Source organism: Centrocercus urophasianus, unplaced genomic scaffold (assembly GCF_019232065.1).
Source record: "Centrocercus urophasianus isolate 14NV4802_14NV808 unplaced genomic scaffold, USGS_Curo_1.0 seq_10, whole genome shotgun sequence".
NCBI classification, from domain to species: domain Eukaryota; kingdom Metazoa; phylum Chordata; class Aves; order Galliformes; family Phasianidae; genus Centrocercus; species Centrocercus urophasianus.
In genome coordinates, this window is record NW_024884142.1 from 19253434 (window position 1) to 19276818 (window position 23385).

At 37.9% G+C, this 23385-nt stretch overlaps 2 protein-coding genes across 8 annotated transcripts in view; one reads left to right on the top strand and one right to left on the bottom strand.

Annotated features, from left to right (window-relative positions):
• Positions 1–5197, top strand: part of PHF3 (PHD finger protein 3) — a 46703-nt gene extending 41506 nt beyond the window's left edge. For all 7 annotated transcript variants that reach the window (XM_042829522.1, XM_042829480.1, XM_042829505.1 and 4 more), the window contains one exon: positions 296–5197. In XM_042829522.1, the coding sequence (XP_042685456.1) occupies positions 296–2475 (2180 nt within the window). In that variant the 3' untranslated portion in view covers positions 2476–5197. The remainder of the gene's footprint in view (positions 1–295) is intronic.
• Positions 5198–6312: 1115 nt separating this feature from the next.
• EYS (eyes shut homolog) overlaps positions 6313–23385 on the bottom strand; it is a 660788-nt gene continuing 643715 nt past the window's right edge. Inside the window, exons 40-41 of the mRNA XM_042829470.1 lie at positions 16512–16673; positions 6313–7576 (exon numbers count right to left, since the gene is read on the bottom strand). Of these exons, the coding sequence (XP_042685404.1) occupies positions 6378–7576; positions 16512–16673 (1361 nt within the window). The 3' untranslated portion in view covers positions 6313–6377. The remainder of the gene's footprint in view (positions 7577–16511; positions 16674–23385) is intronic.

The window sequence follows — 23385 nt, forward strand, 5'->3', positions numbered from 1 at the left end:
ATGTTTTATTAACATTGTTTTTCCTATTGTGCTTCTCTATCACTGTTATTAGAGAGTAACTCTCTTAGACTAACACAAGTTGTTTAACTTTTTTTTTCTTTTAAAACTAGATATCCTATATAAGTCTTGTATTCGGTGTTTAGAAGTTATAAGGGGTGATGATGGAAATCTCAAATGTCTTAAAATGAAGAATTTCTGTAATACATTATAAGAGCATGTGATTTATTTTTGTTAAAACTGATTACTTTAACCAAAGCACAAGTAGTTAATACATTGCTGTTACAATTTTGTGCAGGGATTGAAATTCATCGACCAAATTTATTACTGGGATTGATAATCCGCCAGAAAATGAAGAGACAGATTTCTGCTGTTACAAGTGTTACTAGTAGTTTTGTGGATGAAGTTTCTGAAAGTACCTTGAGTAGTGTGCCACCAGAAAAGAAAAGCAAGCCAAGCAAACCTGAAGTCTCTCATAATGAATTGGCACTAGAAGAAGAAGAGGAAAATGATTTTTTTAATTCTTTCACAACTGTGCTACACAAGCAGAGAAATAAACCTCAACCATCTAATACAGAAGATGTTCCAGCAGTTATTGAACCATTGGTGGAAAGTAACAAGCATGAACCACCAAAGCCTCTCAGATTTCTTCCTGGTGTTCTGGTTGGGTGGGAGAATCAGCCTTCTACTTTGGAGCTAGCAAATAAACCACTGCCAGTGGATGATATTCTTCAAAGCCTTCTGGGTACGACAGGGCAGGTATGTGAACAAAGTAAGCCAGAAGCAAGTCCTGATGAAGATATACCTTTATTAAATGAGCAAGCAACCTTAAAAGAAGAAAACATGGATGTTGATGAAGTAACTGCTGAAGTTAGCGAAACAAAGGCTAGTTCAGATGATACACAAGAGTCTGCTAATGCTACTGTTGGACCTGCAGATGCAGCAATTACAGGGTCCTCAAGTTCTACAAGAAATGCTGGAACTTTGATAGGACTTAATCTTAAGGGAAAGCCTCTTGATGTCTCCACCGAAGCATTTCTAGCAAATGTATCTGCTCAGTCACAGAATAAAGAAACTGAAGAAAGTAAAGAAAATGATTCAAAGCGGCAGACACCTGACAAGGATAATGTCACACAGGAAATTAGAAGGACCACAAATTCCAACTTTTCTTCTTCATCAAATGCAGGGAAAAATACTGAGAACAACACTAATGTAAGTTCTACTGAAGGCACTAATAGTAATACCTCTAAATCACCACCATTTATTAATCTTAAAAGAGACCCTCGACAGGCAGCTGGGCGAAATCAGCAGACTAATGCTTCAGAAAACAAGGAAGGGGATGTTAGTAAAAATGAAGACCAACAGGTTGCTTCAGGAAATGATCAAATGGAACCAGAGAATAAACAGTCTTCTGGTGATACAGGCTTAAACCTGTATCCAAACGATGCACAAACAAATGAGATGCAGTATAGTTCAACCACAACAAAAGCAGATAACGCATGTGCATCGCAAGCAGAAGATACCAAACAGTCACAAGAAGATGCAATGCAAAACATTGAGGCTCTGAACTCATTTAGAATAGGACCAGCAGCAACTTCATCTCATTTTGAAACAGAAAATTCTTCTTGTTCTGAATTTGTTTCCAAAGTTCCAAGCCCTGTAACAAGTGGCAGCTTCTCATCTGTTAGACCTCCACAACCAAATTTCCAGCATCCTAAATCTAATCCACCTGGATTTCAGTTTCAAGCTCCTGCACCTCCTAACTTCCCTCCACAAAACAGCCCTATGTTTGGATTCCCTCCTCATTTGCCACCTCAACTTCTTCCTCCTCCAGGCTTTGGCTTTCCTCAGAATCCAATGATGCCATGGCCACCTGTAGGTCATTTATCCAGTCAGCCACCACCCTATGCTGGACCCATTGCACAAGGGCTACCAGTGGCTCACAAACAGTCAAGATTTGTGGGGCCAGAAAATTTTTTCCAGAGTAAAGACAGTAGGAGACCAGAAAGGCGTCATAGTGATCCTTGGGGCAGACAGGAGCAGCATTTGGAGAGAGGGTTCAGTAGAGGAAAAAACGACCAGCAAAGACAAAGATTTTATAGTGACTCTCACCACCAAAAGAAAGAAAGACATGAAAAAGAGTGGAACAATGAAAAATACTGGGAACAAGATTCTGAAAGAAATAGACGCAGAGACAGAAACCAGGAAAAGGAGAGAGAGAGGAAGAGTAGAGAGGAGGGACATAGAGACAAAGAAAGGTTGCGACTTCCTCACAGTGATAGGGGTGCTGATGGAAAAAGCCCCAGAGAGACTAGAAACCCAGAAAAAAAGACAGAGAAGCCCAAACCTGAAGAAGAAAAGGCTCAAGAAAAAGATAAAGAGAGGGAGAAAGGTAAAGAGAAACATAGAGAGCGAGAAAGTGAAAAGAGCAGAGACAGACACAGGGACCACAGTGACAGATCTAAAAGCAAAAGGTAAAAAGATGCAGGCAGTCTTTTTAAAATCCTATTTAAGTAAACCATTAGAGTTATGTAGTAAAACTTTCTATTAAAAAAAACAAAACAAAACAACCAACCAACAGCCTGCTAGGATTGTGCCATCTTTTTTATTCAGTCTTGGTGTTTTGCAGAAAGAAGTCTGTGTTTTGGTACTACTCGATGTACCAATACTCATCCTTTTTTTCATTATACCAACTGTTGCTAGAAGTAGGAGTTTAATATTTTTTAAAAATTTACATTGCTGTATATTCAAAATTTTAAAGATTTCTTTTATTAATATGCAATAAAGGCTTAGAAATTTTCTTAGCTGATAAAGCTGGCTTTAGTCATGTCTGCAATATAGTTGCCTTTGGTAATTTGTGCTCTCTCCTGTTTTAAGATGCTCGGATAATTTTAAAGATTACTTTAATACAATAACCTTCTTTGTAAATTGCACTGTTTTTAAGGACTCCAGCAAGACCTCAGAATCCACACATGCTACAACAAAACATAACATGCTTGATGGTGTGAAGAGTTTTTTAAATTATTCAGTAGTACAATAAAGTAATTCAAGTGTATTTCATCGGTTTTTCAAGTATTTCCTAAGCATCTAAAGCAGTCTGTGACCAGAAATTGGAAGGCTGAGCTGCTCGAATGTTATTGCTTTAAACTGCACTTGTTTAAATAAGAAAGCATTTTTAACCTAAGTTCTTGAAAATATGTTTTGTAGTAGTTGATTCATTTTTCCAACCATTTTCCATGCTTCAAAAACTTGAATACCTGAGCTTGTACATTACTTTGTGTTTTGCTATCCTTTTTACTGTAAAATGTAAATATTTTAAGGGATATTTTGATTCTAAAATGATAAAACTTTCTCACATACTGTGTGTGTTTGATTTCATAGGTGTGAAACTGTAGGTTGAAAGAATCTAGAAGGCTAAGGTGTAGAATGTAAGTGTAGAAATGTATTTTACATTTCATGGCTACGCTGTTCTGAGTTCCGGAGGAGCAAAGAGAGGGGAAGAAGGTAGAGGAATGTTTGTCCCACTGGGACTTGCAGTAAATTGATTCTAATAATGACAGCCATTCCACTGCAAAACAAAAATCCCAAAAAAGAAAACCTGAAGACGAGCTGAAATCGCCTGCCCTTACCTTTCTCAGAATACACCTGTCATTTTGCTGAGTCAGTTAGCAACAAACATTCCACTATGTAAACCAAAAATGAGGTTTATTGTTCTATTTTTCAGTATTCTGTTTTTTTTTTTTACTTTGAGTACATTACCTTCTGTATGGACATGGCATTTTGCACTTTGCTGTAGAACAGCCTCTTCTTTCTGAGAAGATCTTTCAAGTTTAACACCACACTAATAATATTTGCTAATTTTAATGTATTTTAAAGTAAAATTTCCTTTCAATATCCTACATATAAGTAGCTTCACAGTCAAATTGACTAAAATAAAAACCTTGCACCAAATGAAGAGGTGGCAGACTTTTATTCAGTAATGTTTCTCAGCCTCATAGTTGAGATTCTTAAGCAAGAAATCCTCTTGTAAACAAAGCAGTAGTTAACCTGTCAAGTTTCGTTGTGTAATAAAATGATACTAGTTTTTCCAAATTAATTAATTCCATGGTTTATATATTTGGCATTAATATGTGCGTGGGTTGTGCAAATATTTACATCAGGGTTTTTAATATATAAAAAAATAATGAAACCTGTGTTTGGTTTTGAAATCAGTTTTAAATCAGTAGCTCTGCTTGTCAAGATTTTCCTTTTGACCTGTCCAGAAGAGCTCTGAAAATAAACTGTTATCACTGAAAATTGCCCCTGTTAGCTGAGATGGGAATGTTTTCTGTCACAGTTACCAGAAATATTTATTTGGAAAGAATATATAAACGTTTTTCAGATTTAGCTAGTGCTTTACTATCTGCCTTTTGGAGAGCCAGAGGAGAACATCTCTAATGGAAGAGTTTTATTAAGACTTTAAATTAACAGACAGAAACATCTGACAGAATTTGGTTCTAGAATCTGAGCTATGTAATGGGAATGAACCCCACTGCTGCAGGAGTAAGGGGTTGCTGCCTTCCCCACATCTTCAGTCACTCTTCTAATGTTGGTAATTGTCAGGAGTGCTCGGGTTGCTTGCTGTACACTGAACTGGCAGTACACCAGGAACCCTAGAGTGAATGGAATAAATCTGAAGACGCTCCCTTCCCCAGCATCACATGGCCATAAAAGGCCCTTGTAAGAGAAATGAAGACAAGAATCTGGAGCCAGCTCTAATGCCAAGTAGGCTTTGAGAGCTGTTGTTAACTTGTTGGATAGGGGGGAAGAAAGCTCTGCTGTATCAGGCTGATTGCTTAAAGGTTCAGAGCAGCTTAAAAGGATAGGAAGAACCTTGACTAGATGTTTGCAAATCCCTATTAAAACAGCTTGTGACAGCTCCATGTCCTTGCCCCTCAGCTCATCTCTGAGTCATCCTTAACTGTTGGCAACAAGTTCCTTGCCATCTGCTTATGTGGAAAGTGACATGTGTCACCTGGTTTTGCTGTGCCTGTTGTCTCTGTTCCTGACCTGCTTTACAGAAGGGAGGAAACAAATCAGAAATAGTTGCTTGTTCCTGATCAGTACCCACTGTGGACGTCCTTTCAGCATAAGAAAGTGATGGTAGATCATGTGCTTTTGAGCACGTGTTCACACAGTAAAGTTAAAAAAAAAAAAAAAATAAATAGCAATTCAGTACTATTATTTCTGCGTATTTTATTTATACAGCAATTCAGCAGTCAAATGAGAAATAAATGCCATCACAAATCTTACGTTTAAGCAGATTAAGATATAACTTCATTGGTTTTTATTGGTGACTGAAGTGTAGAGTATAACAGCTTTTTCAGAAGGAATAAAACTTTTGTATTTTATTTATTGAAGAACTCTATTTACTTTTGAGATTAAAAATGCATGAAATGCAGTCACAGAAATTCAATTCACAGTGACTAAGAATTTGTCCAGTAAAATTTTAAAATCTCATTTAGAGGGATAAAAGAAGTATATAGCTAAAGCAGAGCAGTTGCTTGACAAAAAAGCTGTTAGTAAGAGAAGTTACTTGTAGGCAGACGGCCAACTGTCCCAAATTCTGGCTGAGACACATTATTCTGTGCTCAAACTTGGGAGACCCCTGGTGGAGAGAAACAGTGGGCTGTTTTTATGCCTGAGTGTACGTGAGCTTGTTTTTGTGCTCAATAATTAAAATACCTTTTCTTTTTGCCTCTAAAAGAGAATGATTTTAAACATAATATTTTAGCATGAAAACAGTATCAAGTTTTGCTTTTTTACATAAATGTTTATGTAATGGATAGCAACTCAGAAGTTAGAGAGAGCAACTTCATTAGCTGAAATAGAGTCTTTGTGGATTTAGGAAGTAAATACAAATGTTATTTTTATAAACATGCATGTTTAACCCCAGATATATGTTTTTTCCACCTACAAGTGTCAGATGTTACTCTTAATCATAAAACTGCAACATTAGAAAAGAGGCTGTGCATACTGATAAAATGTAGCTTTTTCTCCAAAACTAAGTTGTCCTTGTCCACAAACAATATTAGATTGACAACCATCCGTCTACAAAATACAAAATTATCTCCAGCTGACTAAAAAAAAAAAAAAAAAAAAAAAAAAAAATCAGACTTCATTATTTTAAAATAAATACTAAAGAGTATATATAAATAGGAGTATATTAAAAATTCTGGCCACATTTTACGTATATTATTAATACCCATCATTAAAACAGAAAAAGGATTAGGAACTATTTCACTTAATTTTGTACACAAATTCTAGATTGTCAGTTTAATACAAGAGGCAGTACAAAAATGAAATGCAACACTTTCAAGGAATCTTAATTAGTTCTTCAATTAATTTCTATGATCTCCATTATGAACATTATAACCTTCTCCTTTCATGAGCTGAATTTTTCTAGAATCTTGGAAGAGTGCAATATCTTTCATTTTACCAATGAACTCCTTCTGAAACAGCCCTAAAGTGACCGTATGGACTTCTCTGCCAATTTCAAATCCACCGAAATAACAAATTCCACCATAGTTTAAAGCAGTGTATTTTCTGTGTGGATCAATATCTTCAAAAATAATTAGCTCCTCATCAAGATATACCTTCACACATGTTTGATTTTGAATTACAGTAACAAAATGCCATCTTTCATCAGAACAGGTGGAATCTTTGCTCTGAATCATTGGAACAGAGATTCTTTCTCCAAGATTAATCACAACTTTTAATGTTCCATTGGCGAGGCCAATGGCAAGGAAATCATTGTCTTCATCTTCAGCTTTTCCCAACCACACCATTAAGCCCTCAATTTGATTGGTAGTAAAGTTTAAAGAAATACGGCTATACTGGAGGTCTCTTTTTCCATAAAGGGGATCTATGTATTTGATGTAGGAATTACCAACAAACTTTGCTGTGAAAAAGCTGATTTTGCTGTCACAGTGCTTACCTGACCAGCCTAGTGCACATACACAGGTATATGAAAGCAAAGTGGGCTGGGGAATACAGAGAGCTTGCGGCCTACATCTGTTCTGCAAGCAGTGAACAGACTCTTCACACGTGTTCCCTATCCATCCTTGTGGGCAGGAACAAGAAAAGCCTGAGCTTTCAACTTGGCATGTTCCATTGTTTTTGCACACTGAATATCCACAGGCGGTTCCGTCACAGTCGCCAATATTGGCTCCACCTTTGGGATCTGTCGCAGTCAGCTTCAGTTCTTTGTCGTTTATAACAACCTCTCGTATGCAGCCACTGAAACCTGTGGGTTCGTTTTCTGTTGCCATTGAATTCACAAGATTTAGAGAGGATACCCCTCCAACATAAAAATCTGTGTGCGTGTCCAGCACATTCATCCCAGCACTGGCTGTATGGGTAACATTGATGCCATCCAGATCCAGGTAGCCTTCATTACCAACTCTTCCTACTCTGAGTACATGCCAGCTCTGCCCATCAGCATGGACCTTCTGAATAGCCTGTAGGACAATTGTTTTGTCTCCAAGATTGTAGCGCAGCTGTATAAATCCATTTGCTAATGATATACATAGAAAGTCACCTGTAGAAAAAAGTACGAAATAAATTTACTTTTAGAGGCAGCATGCTGAAGAATAATCCTGATGCTTTCATGCCTGCCATTTCTCAATTCCATAACTTATTTCCTGTAGCTCTGTAGCACCATTTATCTGGAGGCCGCCGTAGCAGGAAGTGTTAGGCTGAAGTGTCTTCTCATGTACTACTGGTGTTTTTGCCTGACAGGCAATATAAAAGGCTTTGAACTATTACAAGCATGAAGGAAAATATCTGGGAATGTTAGGAAGCAGGAGCTGAAAGGAAGGTATGAAGGGCAGAGATAGACTCCAACAGGGAAAGACAACAGAGAGGCAGAAGAGGAGGGCAGCAGGGTGTGAAAGAGTTGCATTTTCTAACTTCGTAAATGTTTGCCCTCACAAATCAGTTTGTTTTTTTTTTTTAAAAAGGTAAGCTAACTAAATTGATAAATAAGCTTATTAAATTTGCATATACTTTCTCTCCTTGTAGTTATCAGTAAAAGTTAGATTTTTATGTAATCTTTCCCAATGAAGAAATGCTTTTCAGATTTGGAAAGTGCAATTTCCATAAGGATTCCACATTCTTAAGGGTGGACCTGTTTGTAAAATTAATGAAGTTTGCTTTTGTTGCTGATTGCTCACCTGTCTTGTAATCAAGAGCTGGAGAAGTTGAAAATTTCTCCAACACCTGGCCTACAAGGAAGTTTTTGATAGCTATGCAGTGTGACAGTGGTCTGTCTGAGATGACATTGGAAGACAGTGGTTTACACAGTTTCAGCAGGCTTAAGTTAACCACAGTAACTCAGATGCAAAACTAATGCTGCCTTTTGCTAATGTACTGTAGTTAACCTTGGAGCTCTGCATTACTGCTGAAGCAGATCTGGTGTTACTTCATCTGCTTTTAGGGTAAGGGGAGCTTACGGCCAAGCATTCTGGATTGTTCAACACAGGTTTGAGACCTCTCTTCAGATACAAGTAACTCACTCTCATGCTATTTGAGAAGAGGAAAAAAAAAAAAAAAGAGAACAGAAAAAAAAAAAAAAAAAAAAAAAAAAAACCCCAACAACTTTCTACCTCCATCTCTCTCTGAGGTTCTCAGGGCACTTTGCTACTCCTCAGGTTGTGTTCTGTGCTTTTCAGATGATGATTTGTCATCTTAGCCTTTGGAGAACAGCACTTTTATTACAAACTTTATGATGTGCATGCTGATCCCGGAGTTCAGCTCAGTATTTCTCCATGAAGTTCAGGTACTGCTCAGGGACAAATGGCTGAAAATATTTTAGGGCTGGAATAAAAGGTTTTCCTGGAGGTAAACTATGGGTGTGCCTTGGTTACTTTTCACTTTGACATTTGACATTTTCAACAAGGGAACTGTTGACCCGCCCTATCTGAGGATGAGTTGCACAGCTGAAGTTTGTGTGGGCTTATGCCATGTTAAGGCTCGCAACACCATTTTAAATGAATAGAAAGCATCCTGACCTCTGAATTTCCCATCTCAGCAGTCTTAGCATGGAACAACATGAAGCAAAGTAGTTGCAACTATTTTAGGTTAAGCATTATCCCAATCCATCCCATAACTAGCTGAGGCCAAAGACCTGAGGAAGCTTGCTTTTGTTAAGCGGAAAGGTGAAGACATCCCCAGTTTTTCCAGGACTAGATTTCAGGGCTGGTTCCTACATTCTAGAAAATACAAGACAAGACACAATTTTGCTTCCAGCTTTTCAGATTAGTATCTAATCTAGTATGACTATTTATCTCTATTAGCATTGTCACAAAAGAGCAGATACTCCTGAGGTAGGCACTTACATTCATCATTTTGCTGTGCATTCAAGCCTTTGCACAACCTGTTGGAGGGTGTGCACGGAACTGTAAGACAATCTGTCTCAATAAGTTTACCTCTGCCTCTTTGGAAATAGGCTCTTTAAGCTCAACTGTAGCCTGAAACAACATGCAGGACCCTGGGTGCTGGACAGAATTTTTGACAATTACAGCTTTCAGTTCTGTTCTGAACTATACCTTGCCCCATCATCTTCCCAGTTTAGGAAAACAGAATGACAAAATTAAAAAATTGAAGAGGTTGTCATTGCAGGTGTTGCCTCAAGCAAGAAACTGGGTTTAAAACACTTTTACTTGCAATACCAAATTCAGAATTGTCACCAAATGAATGAAGGTTAAAGTTGCTCCACTTTAAAGTGAATATTTTTTCTTTTCTGTAGAGGAAGTGAGCACTCTATAAGAGGTATCAATTTTTCTTCATCATTTTGATTTTCAGGGTTTCATCGTGAAGGTGTTCAAGTCTTGCCTGCTCCATATCCAATATCCAAGTTCCCAGAGGCCAAGTCAACTGTGTCCTGAGTAGCCAGTTGCTAAAACTAGGAATTAATGAGAAGTCTCACCTAGGTTCATCCAGCTACAGCTGTGAGATCTGGATTATCCACAGTTGTATCTATTTGCATGACTTCTTATGACAGACTCCGAATGCATCACAAAAATGTTCAACTTCTACTATGAGTAAGTATGTAAATCTGTAAGTAGGTTAGAGTCACACAGTTTTAAACTCTCCCAGACAGTAGCAATGCTATTTCACGTTCAGACTCTATCTAGACAAGCAGATGTCTCTCTATATCCCTATCTTAAGTGGGGAGTATGCTTAAGCAGTATCAACTCACCACAGGAAACTCATCTGCATAGTAATGTGTCAAGGCTGTATATTAGGAATGCATTCTAACAGTGCCTCACTCTGAAATATCATATGCATGCAGAAGAATTTCAGGGTGCAAAATGCTATGACAGGATTAAGTTTGCACAGCAGCATTGGCCAAAGATCTCTTCAGTAGCTGAATTCACTATCAAATCTGCCTAGTGATGATGCATTTCCTAGAAGGCCTGAACGTACTATCAGAGGACATTGGGCTGACTGACCGTGGGTAGGGAATCACAGGTGGTATTTTTAGCTCTTCTCTTTTAGGGTGTCTTCCCCACCGTGACTCAAAGTCCGCCCTTCTGCTCCATGCATATGTGAATGAGGCAAAGTCTGTCTTATCAGAGTGTATGAATTTATTCCTATACTTCACTGTAAATTAATGTGCACTGATAGATTTAAGTCTGAGCTCTTACATGAGGGGTTGTCACCCCATTAAGAGTAAAGAGGATTTCCCAATGGTTTTTAAGGCTGAAGAGGTTTCCAAAGCATCCTTTCAATTCATTTCAGTGACACATACCTTTTTCATGCAGTTGTCATGTGCCTCAGCAACAGGGAGATGACTCCTTGCTTGTCATAAACTCACTAATAAGTTTTTGTAGTACTGAAGATCTAGGCTTCTTTACCAAGACTCCTAAGACATCTGACACTTATGCTTTATTTCTTCCTTCATTCTTGAGCAGAAGCCTCCACAGCGTGATTTTCTGCTGGGAACAGAGGCTTCAGTGAGCTCGGAGCTTCATCAGTACTGGAGGGTGCAGTTCTCAAGAGCTTCAGTCAATGGTTGCAGAACAACTGTGGTCTTAATTCCTTCAGATCTCTGACACAGCGTTTCTGTTTGCTGCCCTCAGTCTGTGACTTGTATTGCTATTACCTCACCATTGTTTCCTCTAATTGAGGGCAAGAATGCCAGTTTGTGTAGTTGTCATATGAGGAACACTGTTTCTTACCCCTCTCCTTCCACCTTCTATTTCAGGAACATTTACTGATCACTGGCACTCTGAGTCCCAGAGTCATAGAGGGAAAGAAAAGCAGAAGAGAGAAAGCCAGAAAGAAGTCTTGTACAGGGACAAAGGACAGAGAAAAGATGAGCATGATTTCCACTCTTCTGCAGTTTCTGCTACTAGTTACCAGCCTTGGCAAGGTTGAAGTTCTAATGGTTTTCAGCTTACTGTACATCTTTTTACTCTTGTTGGCTTTCGGAGCTTGTTAGTTGGACACTCTGTCTTTTGCCACACCCGCATGCACACAGGTAGGCATCAGTCAGATGACAGATTACAGCAGCTTCTTGCACCTCTTGTAACTTGAGCCTGGTGATGATCATAGCAGGGTCCTTAATGTCTAGACATTCCTTTATAGGAATTACTCCACATACATACAAACTTTTATGGAGTATTAGAAAATTAGTATACTCCCTGTACAGAGCTGTATTTCATGGATAATGCAAGTCTGAGAACAAGTATCAAGCCAGAACCCCTAATCTCTCGATTTAGATAAAAGTCTCCATGTCAATTGGTATATTCTACCTTCTGCTTGGAGCACCATCCCAGAGCAGAGGTTGCAGATAGGATCCAGAACAATCTTCAGATACCATGATGTTCATTCATCCACAAGGAGTAGGCTATTTTCTCTTCGTAAGTTAAACTTTTCAGTCTCACATTTCAAAAATGCTGTTCTTAACGAAAAGATTTTTCTGTTTCATTTACACACCACTATCATGCTACCATATTTCAGCAGCTAGCATGAGTCACCTTTGTCAAGCAATCTCAATTTACTTGCCTCTTTTTTGCTTTGCTTGTGCAATGCTATAATAAAATGTTGTAACGCTATGGTGCAACGGAAAGCACAACAATGACAGCAGGGTAGCAAAGTTCTAGGCTACAGCAAGTGAGGATGAGCCCAAACACAGCAGCCAGAGATATAGAATAAAAGGAAGAAAAGCTACTTACCTTTAGAAGGTCTCAGGCAGGGAGCTCTAGCAAGACACTCTTGCCTCCACTACTAACTCTTACATGAGGTCTGGGAAGGGGTGGAGCTAGGATCCACCCCTTCTGGTCACTCAGCAGCACTGCATGCACCTGAGCTTCCCTGGGTTGGTCCTGCCTTCCCACCAGGTGCTCAGTCACTGGTTCACGCCGGGACTTTGCATTTCCACTACAGTTTGCCATGAGTCCTCATATACAACAGACATAAGGACAAGGGGATGGCTGTTCTATCACATAAGCAAGTGAATAATTCTGCTTCACAGACTGCTAGTTTAGTCTATACGAACCATCTTAAAATCAGATGAAAAGCAAAAATGATGCCCCTCTTGCCTACAGAAACATGGACACCAATAGCCAACCTAGTCACTGTAAGATACTTTTCTACTCTTCTCTGTGTAAGTATTCCAGCAATTCTGAGTATTTTCAAAGGATTTTATCCAATATCATGATTGAATTTTCACCATAAAAATGTCTTAGGAAATGACGTAGACATCACACAACCATAATCGTTTTCTCTTAGTTTAGGTTCTTAAATTGAAATGCTTTAAGTATCAGGAATTGAGGTTTTTCAGACCAGGCAGGTGGCATATTCCTGATAAAAGGAGACAGAGCACTGTTGTTGCAAATGTTGAGTATTAAATTTAGTGTGAGTCACCCTATTCTGTTTATTAACCTGACTTCCTTCTTAGTCACCCAGCATAACTGTTCTTTCTCATCTCATCACAGAACAAACCTTTTCAGCTCCTTGGCCTCAACTCTTGAGTTGTGCAGGCAGCCTGCAGCATATTTCACTTTTATGAACAAATATAAAGCTTTAGTAGTGGTATGACTTAATGAAAAATGAATGCTCTTCAATGTTTTTTACCCAGAGTGACAAGGTCTTTGAGTATGCAGAGTGGTTTCCATGTAAATGACTAAATTATACATTCTTCAAGCATCTGCTGGGCATCCAGATGAATTAAAAGCTATTAAATGGGGCTCTCACACCTTTATTAGTAGAAATGGGACACAGTTCACTTGTAAAATGTAAAGTGGCTTGGCCTTTTACTGACACTTAGCTGAACTCCAGATGCTGTATTTGCAGAGATATCACTCAGAAGCAGCACATACAGCTATCTACATTTTCCACGTGTTTACCTTGCTGGTGTACAACAAGCAATCAAAGCAGGGGAAAAAGCTCTTTGTCTTCCTATCTGCAAGTTTCCAAACTAAGATATGTGATACAGTTCACTTATTCTGGACCTTTACTTCTTCCTTTTTTATTTTTCCTTTTCCTTGCCTTGCCTGCTCTGCCCTCCCCACTTCCCATCTTCTTATTAACAACTATATACCTATTTAAAATATTGCTAGACTTTGGAACAACTTTCTTAAGAACTGCACAAATTTAGTTAATTATTAATAATATTAATATTAGTATTGAGTCAAGAAACAGTTGTCAAAGCAAGAAGGCCCATGACTGACAGAATTATGGGAACTTCTGCTAACAGACTGGTGAGATGTCTTCTAGTGCTTTAAATGGGTGTGTTTAAGTAATCACTTTGTTAGAGGAGTGGAGACTGGAATCAGCAGATCAAGTTTTGAATAAACACACTATCCACCCTTTTCTAGAAATGTGTGTAATATTTTTTGAAAAGAACAAAACAAGAAGGAAATATTTCAAGCAGAGACTGGTGGTTAGTTCTTTAACTATTAATGCATTTTTCTGATGAGAATATGCCCCTGAAGTCCCTTACAGGGAAAGTCCCAATGTACTATTCACATCAGGTAATAAGCCAATGCACAACTGTGTCAGTGTGACATGCTACAACTCAGTATCATTCCTATATTAGCTGCAGAGTCAGATCTCCTTTCTTTTACAAAGCAGACTTTGTTGAGTGAGAAAAGAGGAAAAGAGGAGGAAAACAAAACAAAACAAAACAAAACAAAAAACAAGAAAAAGGAAAGGAAACAAAAGGAAAAGGAAAAGAGAAAGGGGAAAAAAATGAAAAAAAAAAAAAGGAAAAGAAAAAAAGAAAAAGAAAAATAGAAGAAAAATATTCTAATTATTCCCTATTAAGAAATTTAGAAAAAGATCTTGTGGTTTGGACAATCAATTTATTAAATCTTATATAACTGCACAGAAGAAAAGGATTTATACAAAGTGCTTTGTAAACTAATCCCCACCAGAAAGCTCTTTCACATCTGTTGGCTGCTAAGAATACTTCTGAGTCTTTCATCAGCCTAATTCTGTCTGGATTTGACAGGATTAGATTAAGGCAAATATCAAGGGCCACACGATTAGCTTTTCCTAAATCTTTTAAAACTTCGGGGCAGTGAAAAAGGTAGTGGGAAATGTGTAAAGAAAGTAAATTAAGCTACAGAAGACATTTTTTGTTTTGAAATGAAATTCATATGGTTCTAGAGATTGATTTTAAGAAAATATGCCTTTCTGCACAAACTAAACATTCCTGAAGGGCAATGAGGGCACACAGATGCTAAACCACTCCTGGCCCGAGTTAAACAGGCTGAGCTCTCTCTTTGATGCTGCCAAAGAGATATTTAATTTCTTTATATGATAGCTATTTCCATGACCTCTGACTATTCCAGGGTTCTTTTGAGAGAGATCCTTTCTTTCTCATCTATTTTTCATGGCCCATGTAATGATTTAGTTTACACAGGAGAGAACTATGCACTGAGAGTCTCAGAATTTGGCCTCTGAGTGATAGAATTATAAAAGATTCATTGTAGAAGACATAGTTCTTTGAAAATAAATGTGTTTGTATTACAGATGTGCCATCTATTTTTCTTTAAAGCTGCTTCTTCATATATGGTTGTAATTGGAACAAGACAAGCCAGCACTCTATGATATATTATCAACCTTACCTAACAGCAGCCTGCCAAAACAGCTGTGCATAGAATAGGAAGGTAGTAAATTGGGTGTATGTCTGTTCATACATATGCACATCTGAGGATGCTAATTCAATTGCCTCAAGGCTCTGGGCCTTGAGTGAAGAAACAAAAAAATATATGATCAATAGTTGCGTACTTTTTTAATCACACAAAGCCCTGTTGTGGCATAACATTCTGCTTAATACAATTGAGCATTTGCTCTCACATCACATTACGAATGATTTGTGATGCTTCTGTTTAAAAACATGCAAGACATCACATAAATGCAATGTAAAGATGAGATACATTAATAAAATATAGTGCAGAAAATATACATCTAAAAGACCAAATTTTAAAATATATCTGCAATGGCCAGCAAATTACATTTTTGGCATGAAGTTTTAGGAATGTTTGCTCAGTAAAATTTAAAAGTTTATTTAAAATTTAAAATTTTATAAACAGTAGAAATCTTTTATTTAAGTATGTTTTTCATTCTGTATATCTGGAAAATGCAGAACTTCAATTTTTTTTTTTTTTGCATGCGCCAGCAAACTTTTCAGTACTATAGAAGAAACAGTTAAACTTCTGATGAACCTTAGTGCTCTTTCACAGTTTGCTTTTGCATATTTTCAGTTTTATCTGTTTTTATACTGCTTTAGTTTCGTTCATTCTAAAATACTGGCCAAACTCTCAGCTTGTGAATCCTAGTGTTGCTGCACTACAACTATGGAAGCAGTACCAGTAAACACCTGTTGAAGATTACATTTGTTGAAGATGCTATTGCTTTTCAGGAGAAAATGGTTTGTTGAATCAACTTCATTAAATCCTTGTTGGCTTTGGACTCATCTAAAATTTTCTTATATGTGTTTGTTCTCATGAACGTGATTATTCACAATGAGTTACAGGGACTTAACATCACTTCACAGAATCATAGAATCACTATGGTTGGAAAAGGCCTCCAAGATCACCCAGTCTGACCATCCACCTACCACCAACATTGCCCACCAAACCATGTCCCTCAGTACAACATCTAAACATTCTTTGAACATCTCCAGGGATGGTGACTCCTCCACCTCCCTGGGTAGCCCATTCCAGTGCTTGACCACTCTTTTGGAGAAGAAACTTTTCCTAAAATCCAACCTTAAGCTCCTCTGGCACAACTTCAAGACATTCCCTCTTGCCCCATCGCTAGTAGAAGAGACTGACTTCCACCTTGCCGCAACCTTTCAGGTAGTCATAGAGAGCAGTAAGGTCTCCCCTTAGCCTCCTCTTTTCCAGACTAAACAATCCCACTTCCCTCAGCCACTCCTCATAAGACTTGTGCTGTTTCTTCAGAAAAGCAACTGGGTATATAATTCTAGCTAATTCTAAAACTGGGAGTATCCTTACCTGACTGAGTACCCAAACGCTGTGCAGTGTAAAACAGGATACCATCTGGAGAAAGAGGCTGAAACTGCAGTTTGATATGGGTCTTATGTCGGATATAAAAGGGTGCAAATGACATCCATGATGATTCGTTACTTCGGAAAGATGGATCACTGATGGAAATATCTGAAAATATAGGAGGAAATGTCTTCTTATGAAAGATACTTGAGAATACTATATCATTGTGACACTAGTTGCCTACAGGGTATTCTGTGTAGTTCATGTATGCTGAACATGTACTTCCAGTTCTTTCCTTCCTGAAGACTAAAAAGAAGATGCAGAATAAAAGTCACGTAACAACAGATGAATGCCATTTTGTTTTCTGGGTGCCCCTATTTTCATTGACAATCTAACCTGCAGTTTTCATGCAAACAAAATGTGATCTGATTACTGTTCAATTACATAGAAATGCAAGTGTTATTTTTACATTTTATAAAAGTTTAAGCAAGAGTACTTTTGTGAGAGTCAAGATAAACAGTCATTTATTTACTACACAGACAAAAAGAGCTGAGTCTGTTCACCCTGGAGAAGAAGAGGCTCCTCTAAACTAATTTATTTTTATTGTGTGGTTGTTGGCTTCCTGTATTTGTGGCTTAGTGGAACACCGCAACACTAGTGGTGACCACAATAGTCAAGCTACTCAGATGTGCAGAGTACTTTTAGATCTTTGTTTAATAAGCTCTTTTCACTATTTAGTTAACAGCAGTACTAAATGTCTGAACACTAAGCTTTTTCTCCATAGCATCTGCCTCTGAATTCAATTCTCATCCAGTTGCACCCTGAACTGCCTATCACAGATGGGCCTTAATTGTTAGACTGGTATACAGGTAGCATGCTGCAAGACATGTAATTTTTCTATTTGTCAAACAGCCTCCCTCAGAACAGGATTCAAGGTGTTCCTGGTGGATTGTTCCCAGCAGACAGATGCAGCATTATGCAGGATTCAGATCTCTCGTCTGTTGTCAGTACTTGATGATGCCTCAGAAAGTAACAACACAGCTGCCCTTTCAGTTATTTTCCCCCCTAGGTTACAGCTAAGACTTCCAAGGAATGTGCATAGATTTAATTAACATCATGCAATCTCAGTTAAGTCTAAAAGTTTCAACGTTTGTAAAACTGATTACAGTGAATTTATGAAATGGCCTAATGATTAGAACAGAACTTCTGAAAATCTGCTACTAAACCTACACATATATTCTTACACAAACACCTTGCATTTACTAACCACACCCCCATTTTATGCATCAAATAGCAGTTGTGATATCAAGGCTGTACAATGTCCTTAGTAATACATTTTGTCAGAAATGAGAATTTTCTGGCATCTATACTTAAAAGATGATAGTACTAAAAATGGTGTCCTAAGAGCAGCAATTATTGAGTAAGATAATATTAACAAAACTTGTTAATCAGATTAAGTGATGCAATGTATACCATTAAAATTTTAAAAGCACTATCAGTTACAAAAGACAAAACAAAATAAAACTTAATGTTAGTAATTTTCATACATTTTTACGTGCTTGTATTTTTTTATTTGATAAGAGACAATATTCTCCAGTAGCAGCTAAAGATTCAGTCCATACATTGGTGGCTTCATGTTTAAAAATCACTCTGAAATAATAATTCATTTTGTTCATAGACATTATTGCTTTCTGCAGCAGTCAGTCAGTCTTCTACCAATTTTTTTTGCACAGCAAGACTAACATATGGAATAAATGTGGCACAGCAGTCAATCTTATACTAAAATATGCTGCTGCTTATGAGGTCAAACTAAGTGGAGTGCATCTTCAGGTCTTCATGGCAGATTCAGTTTTACTTTGCCAGTGTAGTTAATTCTTTACAGCTTATGAAGGAAGCATGGACAACAACTAGGGTAAAAGCAAAATGCAGCAGGTAAAATGCTATGTTGCTTATCATTAGCAGATATAGAATAATGACTGACACGATAAAAAGCCTTGGAGCAGAGGGAGAACAAAGATGAAAAAAAGGTGATTTTATATTATCACTCAGAGTGAATTAAACTCATGTCCTTATTGCAAGCAATATTAAAAAATCTCAGCAACAAATGCCAAAATGCCTTAGAAAGGCAGTATCACTATCCAGATGGATATCAAGTAAAATACTCAATTTAATATACTGTATTACTAAAGCTTACTTTATGAACTTTAAAGTTGTAGATATTTTATTTCCATTTTGCTAAAAAATGCTGCTATTCCCAATAAAACTATCTGAACAAATGTCAGAAAACAATGTCATATTTTGCAACAGGACTGACTACAGAAAGTGTCAGAATAACTTTTAATTTGCCTGTGAATTATCCTGTAAATCCTGTAAATATTGATTGAATGCACGACAAAGGATCTGACTTGACAGGCAAAGGAAACCAAAGGCTGGAATTCTACTGCAGCATACAGTGATGATCAGAATAAAATCTCATTTTTTTTGCAACACTGCATTTATAAGTAGACAAGCTTTTAAGCTGAAAGATAAGACAATTAAGATTTTCTATTTGCTTTTATGGCAGGCAAGTTCAAAGCTAACACATTAAGTCAAAAGCTGAGATGATACTTCAGCTTTGTTTTCCTGGCAAAAACCTTCCCCCCTAAGATAAGAAAATAAGTTTGGCAAAACTTGCACACCACAATTGCTCCAGAGAAACTCTGCTAAAACAACTGAGATAAATGAATGCCTTTGCCAGTTCATTAAGCTAAATTTGTAGGACCTCTACTGCGTAACTTTTGCATTACTCATTACTGCAGTCAGCACTGCATGGTATATGTAAGCACAACAGGCATTTAAGCAAACCTTTTTGTTCTGTATCAGACCACTGCTTGAATCTGATTACTAGTATCCAATGAAGCTATGCATCTCTGAATAGCACCAAGACAACTGAACTCTAAATCCCTTCAGATCAACTAGGGCTACAGGAAGACACAGCAAGTTTCTGCAACTACTGTTGTTGAAGTTTGCATTTGTTTCCATCCAACACATTTTGTGTCCCTTCTTCTACTCTCCCTGAAGTACCCATGCTCATCTGTCCTAAGGAACTGCTGTTATGAACAAAGATTTCTAGGTTATTTTTGCAGCTCAGTTCCCACTATTGAAGAATTGCTTGTACACATCCCAACCTACTGCCTCAGGAATTACAGTGTAATAATTTATTCATGCAGCTTGCTGCCTCAAAACTTACACAAGCACATTCTGTCGTAAAGTCCATGAAGAAGTTCTGCAGCAGAAGATGTAACCATCAACATGAAAAAGTGAGATAAAACACCAAGAAGAAAGCATAGAGGATGTGAAAGCAGGGATGGGCTACCCAACAGGATTATAGAGCCAGCACCTGAGCAAAACAGGTGCTGTAACACCTGTAACAGGAATTAGGAATCTGCAGGAATAGAAACTGGCATGGGACGCAGAGGAAAACAAGAAAGACTTCCAACAAAAAGACTAAGGAAAATGTGAAGCCTCTCCTCAATGGAGTAGGGACCTACTGACATAAGACATGGAATAAGCCAAAATACTCAAAGCCTAGTTTGCCTTTCAGAACTGGTAAGGTCTGCTCTAGCCTCCCAGGTCCCGGAGTCTGGTAGCAAAGCCTGGGGAAGTGAAACACACTCTGTGGCAGGGGAAGAAGATGGGAGCACGTCAGTCAATTGGGCAAGCAAAGGCAGGGGATTGCCTGAGAATTCCAATAACACCACAATGCTGCTTGCAATTGATAAGCTTTGAAAGATCACAGTGATTACAAGAGATTCCTCATGATTCATGGAAAGCAAAACATCACATTCTCTAACAAAGGCAAGAAGATTTGATGCAGGGACATTTTGCCTAGTCAACCTCACTTCACTTAGCAACTATAACGGAGAAAAATATTTCTAAATGCAATATCAAAGCACATAAAGGACAAGATACTGACAAGGCTAAATTATGCACAACCAGCGTGATAGCTTTCTTTGAGGAGATGAATGTCCCTGTGACAAGCCAAGATGAATGAATGCTTGCCTTGAGTTTGGCAAGGCCAAAGCTATACTAGTTTGCCATACTAATTTGTTTTTCTTCATTCTATATATAAACAATCCAAACAAGATTTTTCACAGAAATCTATCACCTATGAACATAAATATACTGTCTACCATAATTTTTGCTTCAGTATTTGTTTTATTTTGTTTTAGTACTGTTAGAAGCCAGGCTTGCTGTCAGGGAGCAATGAAAGCCTGGACTGATAACATGGCTATCAGAACTGAGGCCTCACCAGCCTGGCTGAGGTCTGTAAGCCCCGAGTGATGTGAGCAGGAAAGATCTGGAGGAGCAGTCATGGTCAGCTCTGGATTCCAGATCCAGGTTGGGCCAGGGTGATGAGGCAGAGCTAAGGTCAAGGCCATAAGTCAGCCCGGAATTGGGATCCGGGTCCAGATCAACATGGCCCACTACAAGGTAAGGCATGGATGTTGTGCTGCTGCAGTTCAACCGGAGATCAAGAACAAGAGCCTCTATTTAAAAGCTACTCCTGAGCAAAGTGGAAAAATATACTCCTGCTGAGGCTTCTTAGCAGATCTGCCTTTGAGGCTGGACACCTGCATCACTTCTAGGAGGTCTGAGACCAAGAAGACAAACCACCAGGAAGTAGTGGAAGGATGCACTCAGGAATCTGGCATGTAGAGTGCTGCACTAGCACTTCAATGGCATTAAACAGTTGTCTGAAACCTTTGAAGTGACAGATGTTCAATGTTTTGGTTCCTTAATAGAGTGAGAAGCTTGACCAGGCACTTTTATTTTCATTTTGCAAATAAACAAATGTGGCTGCTTGAGCTGCTATTTGTTTAAGGTTGCAGCTGAAAGATTACTGATCCTTCCTTCTCTCAGTCTTTCCATCTTTCTTTCTCTCTTTCCTTTGAGTAGCTGTTTGGATGAAGTAAAAAAAATAAAATAAAATAAAAAATTGTAATTTATCTAAACTGAAATGTGTTTTTCTTTTCAGTTATCACTGTTTATTTAATCTTTGAGGAGCTAACATATACATAGCCAACAAACTAGTTCATGTACCAAAAAAACCCCAAACAGTTTAATTTCCATTTTTAGTGCATTAACAGGAATTAGATCATGTTCACAAAAAAAAAAAAAAAAAAAAGAAAAAAAAAAAGATTACTAGCACAACTCTAATATAAGAGTTAGAAAAACAAATTCACAAAACTTGTAATTTTGCTGGACCTGCAGCCATTACTAAGCCTTGTCTCTGAAGAGATGACTGAGGTAATCATTATTCTCAACAACACTGGAACAAGCGATGGCAATTTTGTAAGTGAAGTCTCCAGTTATATTTGTTGAAGTGGAGTTGTAATCTCTACTGCTTCCTGACTATGTGTCTAGTTAGAAAGTAACATCTGGGAGCATATGGTTAAATCCCCAAAGAAACCCCTGGTTTTCTGAACTGTAGACCTCCGTATGATACATAGTAAGAGAGGAGTGCTTAGAATAAGCTAAAGGGGCCAGCAAACAATACTGTACTGCATTTCAGTAGTTATATAATATTTTCCTACAAGAGATTAGAGGACATAGGGGATTAATGAAAAAAAAAAAAAAGGAAGAAAGAAACAAAGAAAACCTTACATACCCAATAGCTCAGAGGTATTATATTTTTAGAGAGATGATTTCAAGCATTTGGTTGACAATGAAAGTGAATGCCTGATCACTAGATATGTGATAGAAGCAAGAGCTACAAATGTTTAAGCCATGCCTAACTTTGGTACCAAGCTTCCTCCAGGCACAGTAAAGCTCTTAAGATGCTTTCAAGATGAAACTTGCAAGAAGAAACACCCCGTTTGAGAGTCCTCCAATGGAACCATTTCTGCAGTGGAAGCCTTCAGTTGTCTAATGACTAAAGACTGGGGTACTGAGCAGCACTGTGTCTCAGTGCAGCCTGATAAAATAATTGATAAAGAACAAATTATCTAAAACTTTATGAATCTGTTTCCAAACCGAGATCTTCACTTAATCATATCTTGAACTAGATTTGGTCTGATAACAGATTGCTATCAGCCATTCTGCTCAATCTGGAGCATCCTCCTCCAAGGCTCCATTTGGTTACCTAAACATAGACACCCATTGCTATTTCACAGCCACTTTCGCCTTACCTTCATGTGCCATTCCAGAAAGGCACAAATGTCCAATAGGTCTTGTAGCATACCAGTGAACCCTAATTGGATGCTTTTGGATACACATTCAAATGCCAGAGCATCTCAAGCAGCATTGAGCATCTGCCTTTGGACAAACTTCTGAGCAGCTAAATAGCACCACTTCCTCAGCTGACTAGATGTTCATCAACCACTATGGCAACTAAGCTAATCATAGAATGGACATGTAGATACTCAAATCTAAGTGTCATGTTTATAGGAAATATTCTACCCTTGTCACAGTTTCTATCTCTGAACACTTCCACAAAGTAAGGTGCTTATCATATTTTCAGTTAATCATTCACTATTGCTGAGGAAGTCTGAAAATAATTCCAGAGACATCCTGTTATGTAGTTAGCTGGCTACTCTTTGTTGGTGCTGCACTGGGTACCTTGCAGGAATTATAGCTGCATGACTGAATTTTTATTGTACTATCACATTACTCTTGGCTGATTTAGTGGCATTACTTTTGTACTGCAGATCACTTCCTTCTCTTTTCAAGAATAGTTTCCACTGGAGTTTGGATATGATTAATCCAGGACACAGTTAAATATGCAACTCAGCGTATTCTACTTCACATTTTGAACTATACAGTTAAATATTACAAACACATATATACTTGTGTCTGTGGCCGGTGTTAGCTTTACTACTACTGACAAATCAGAAAGTTT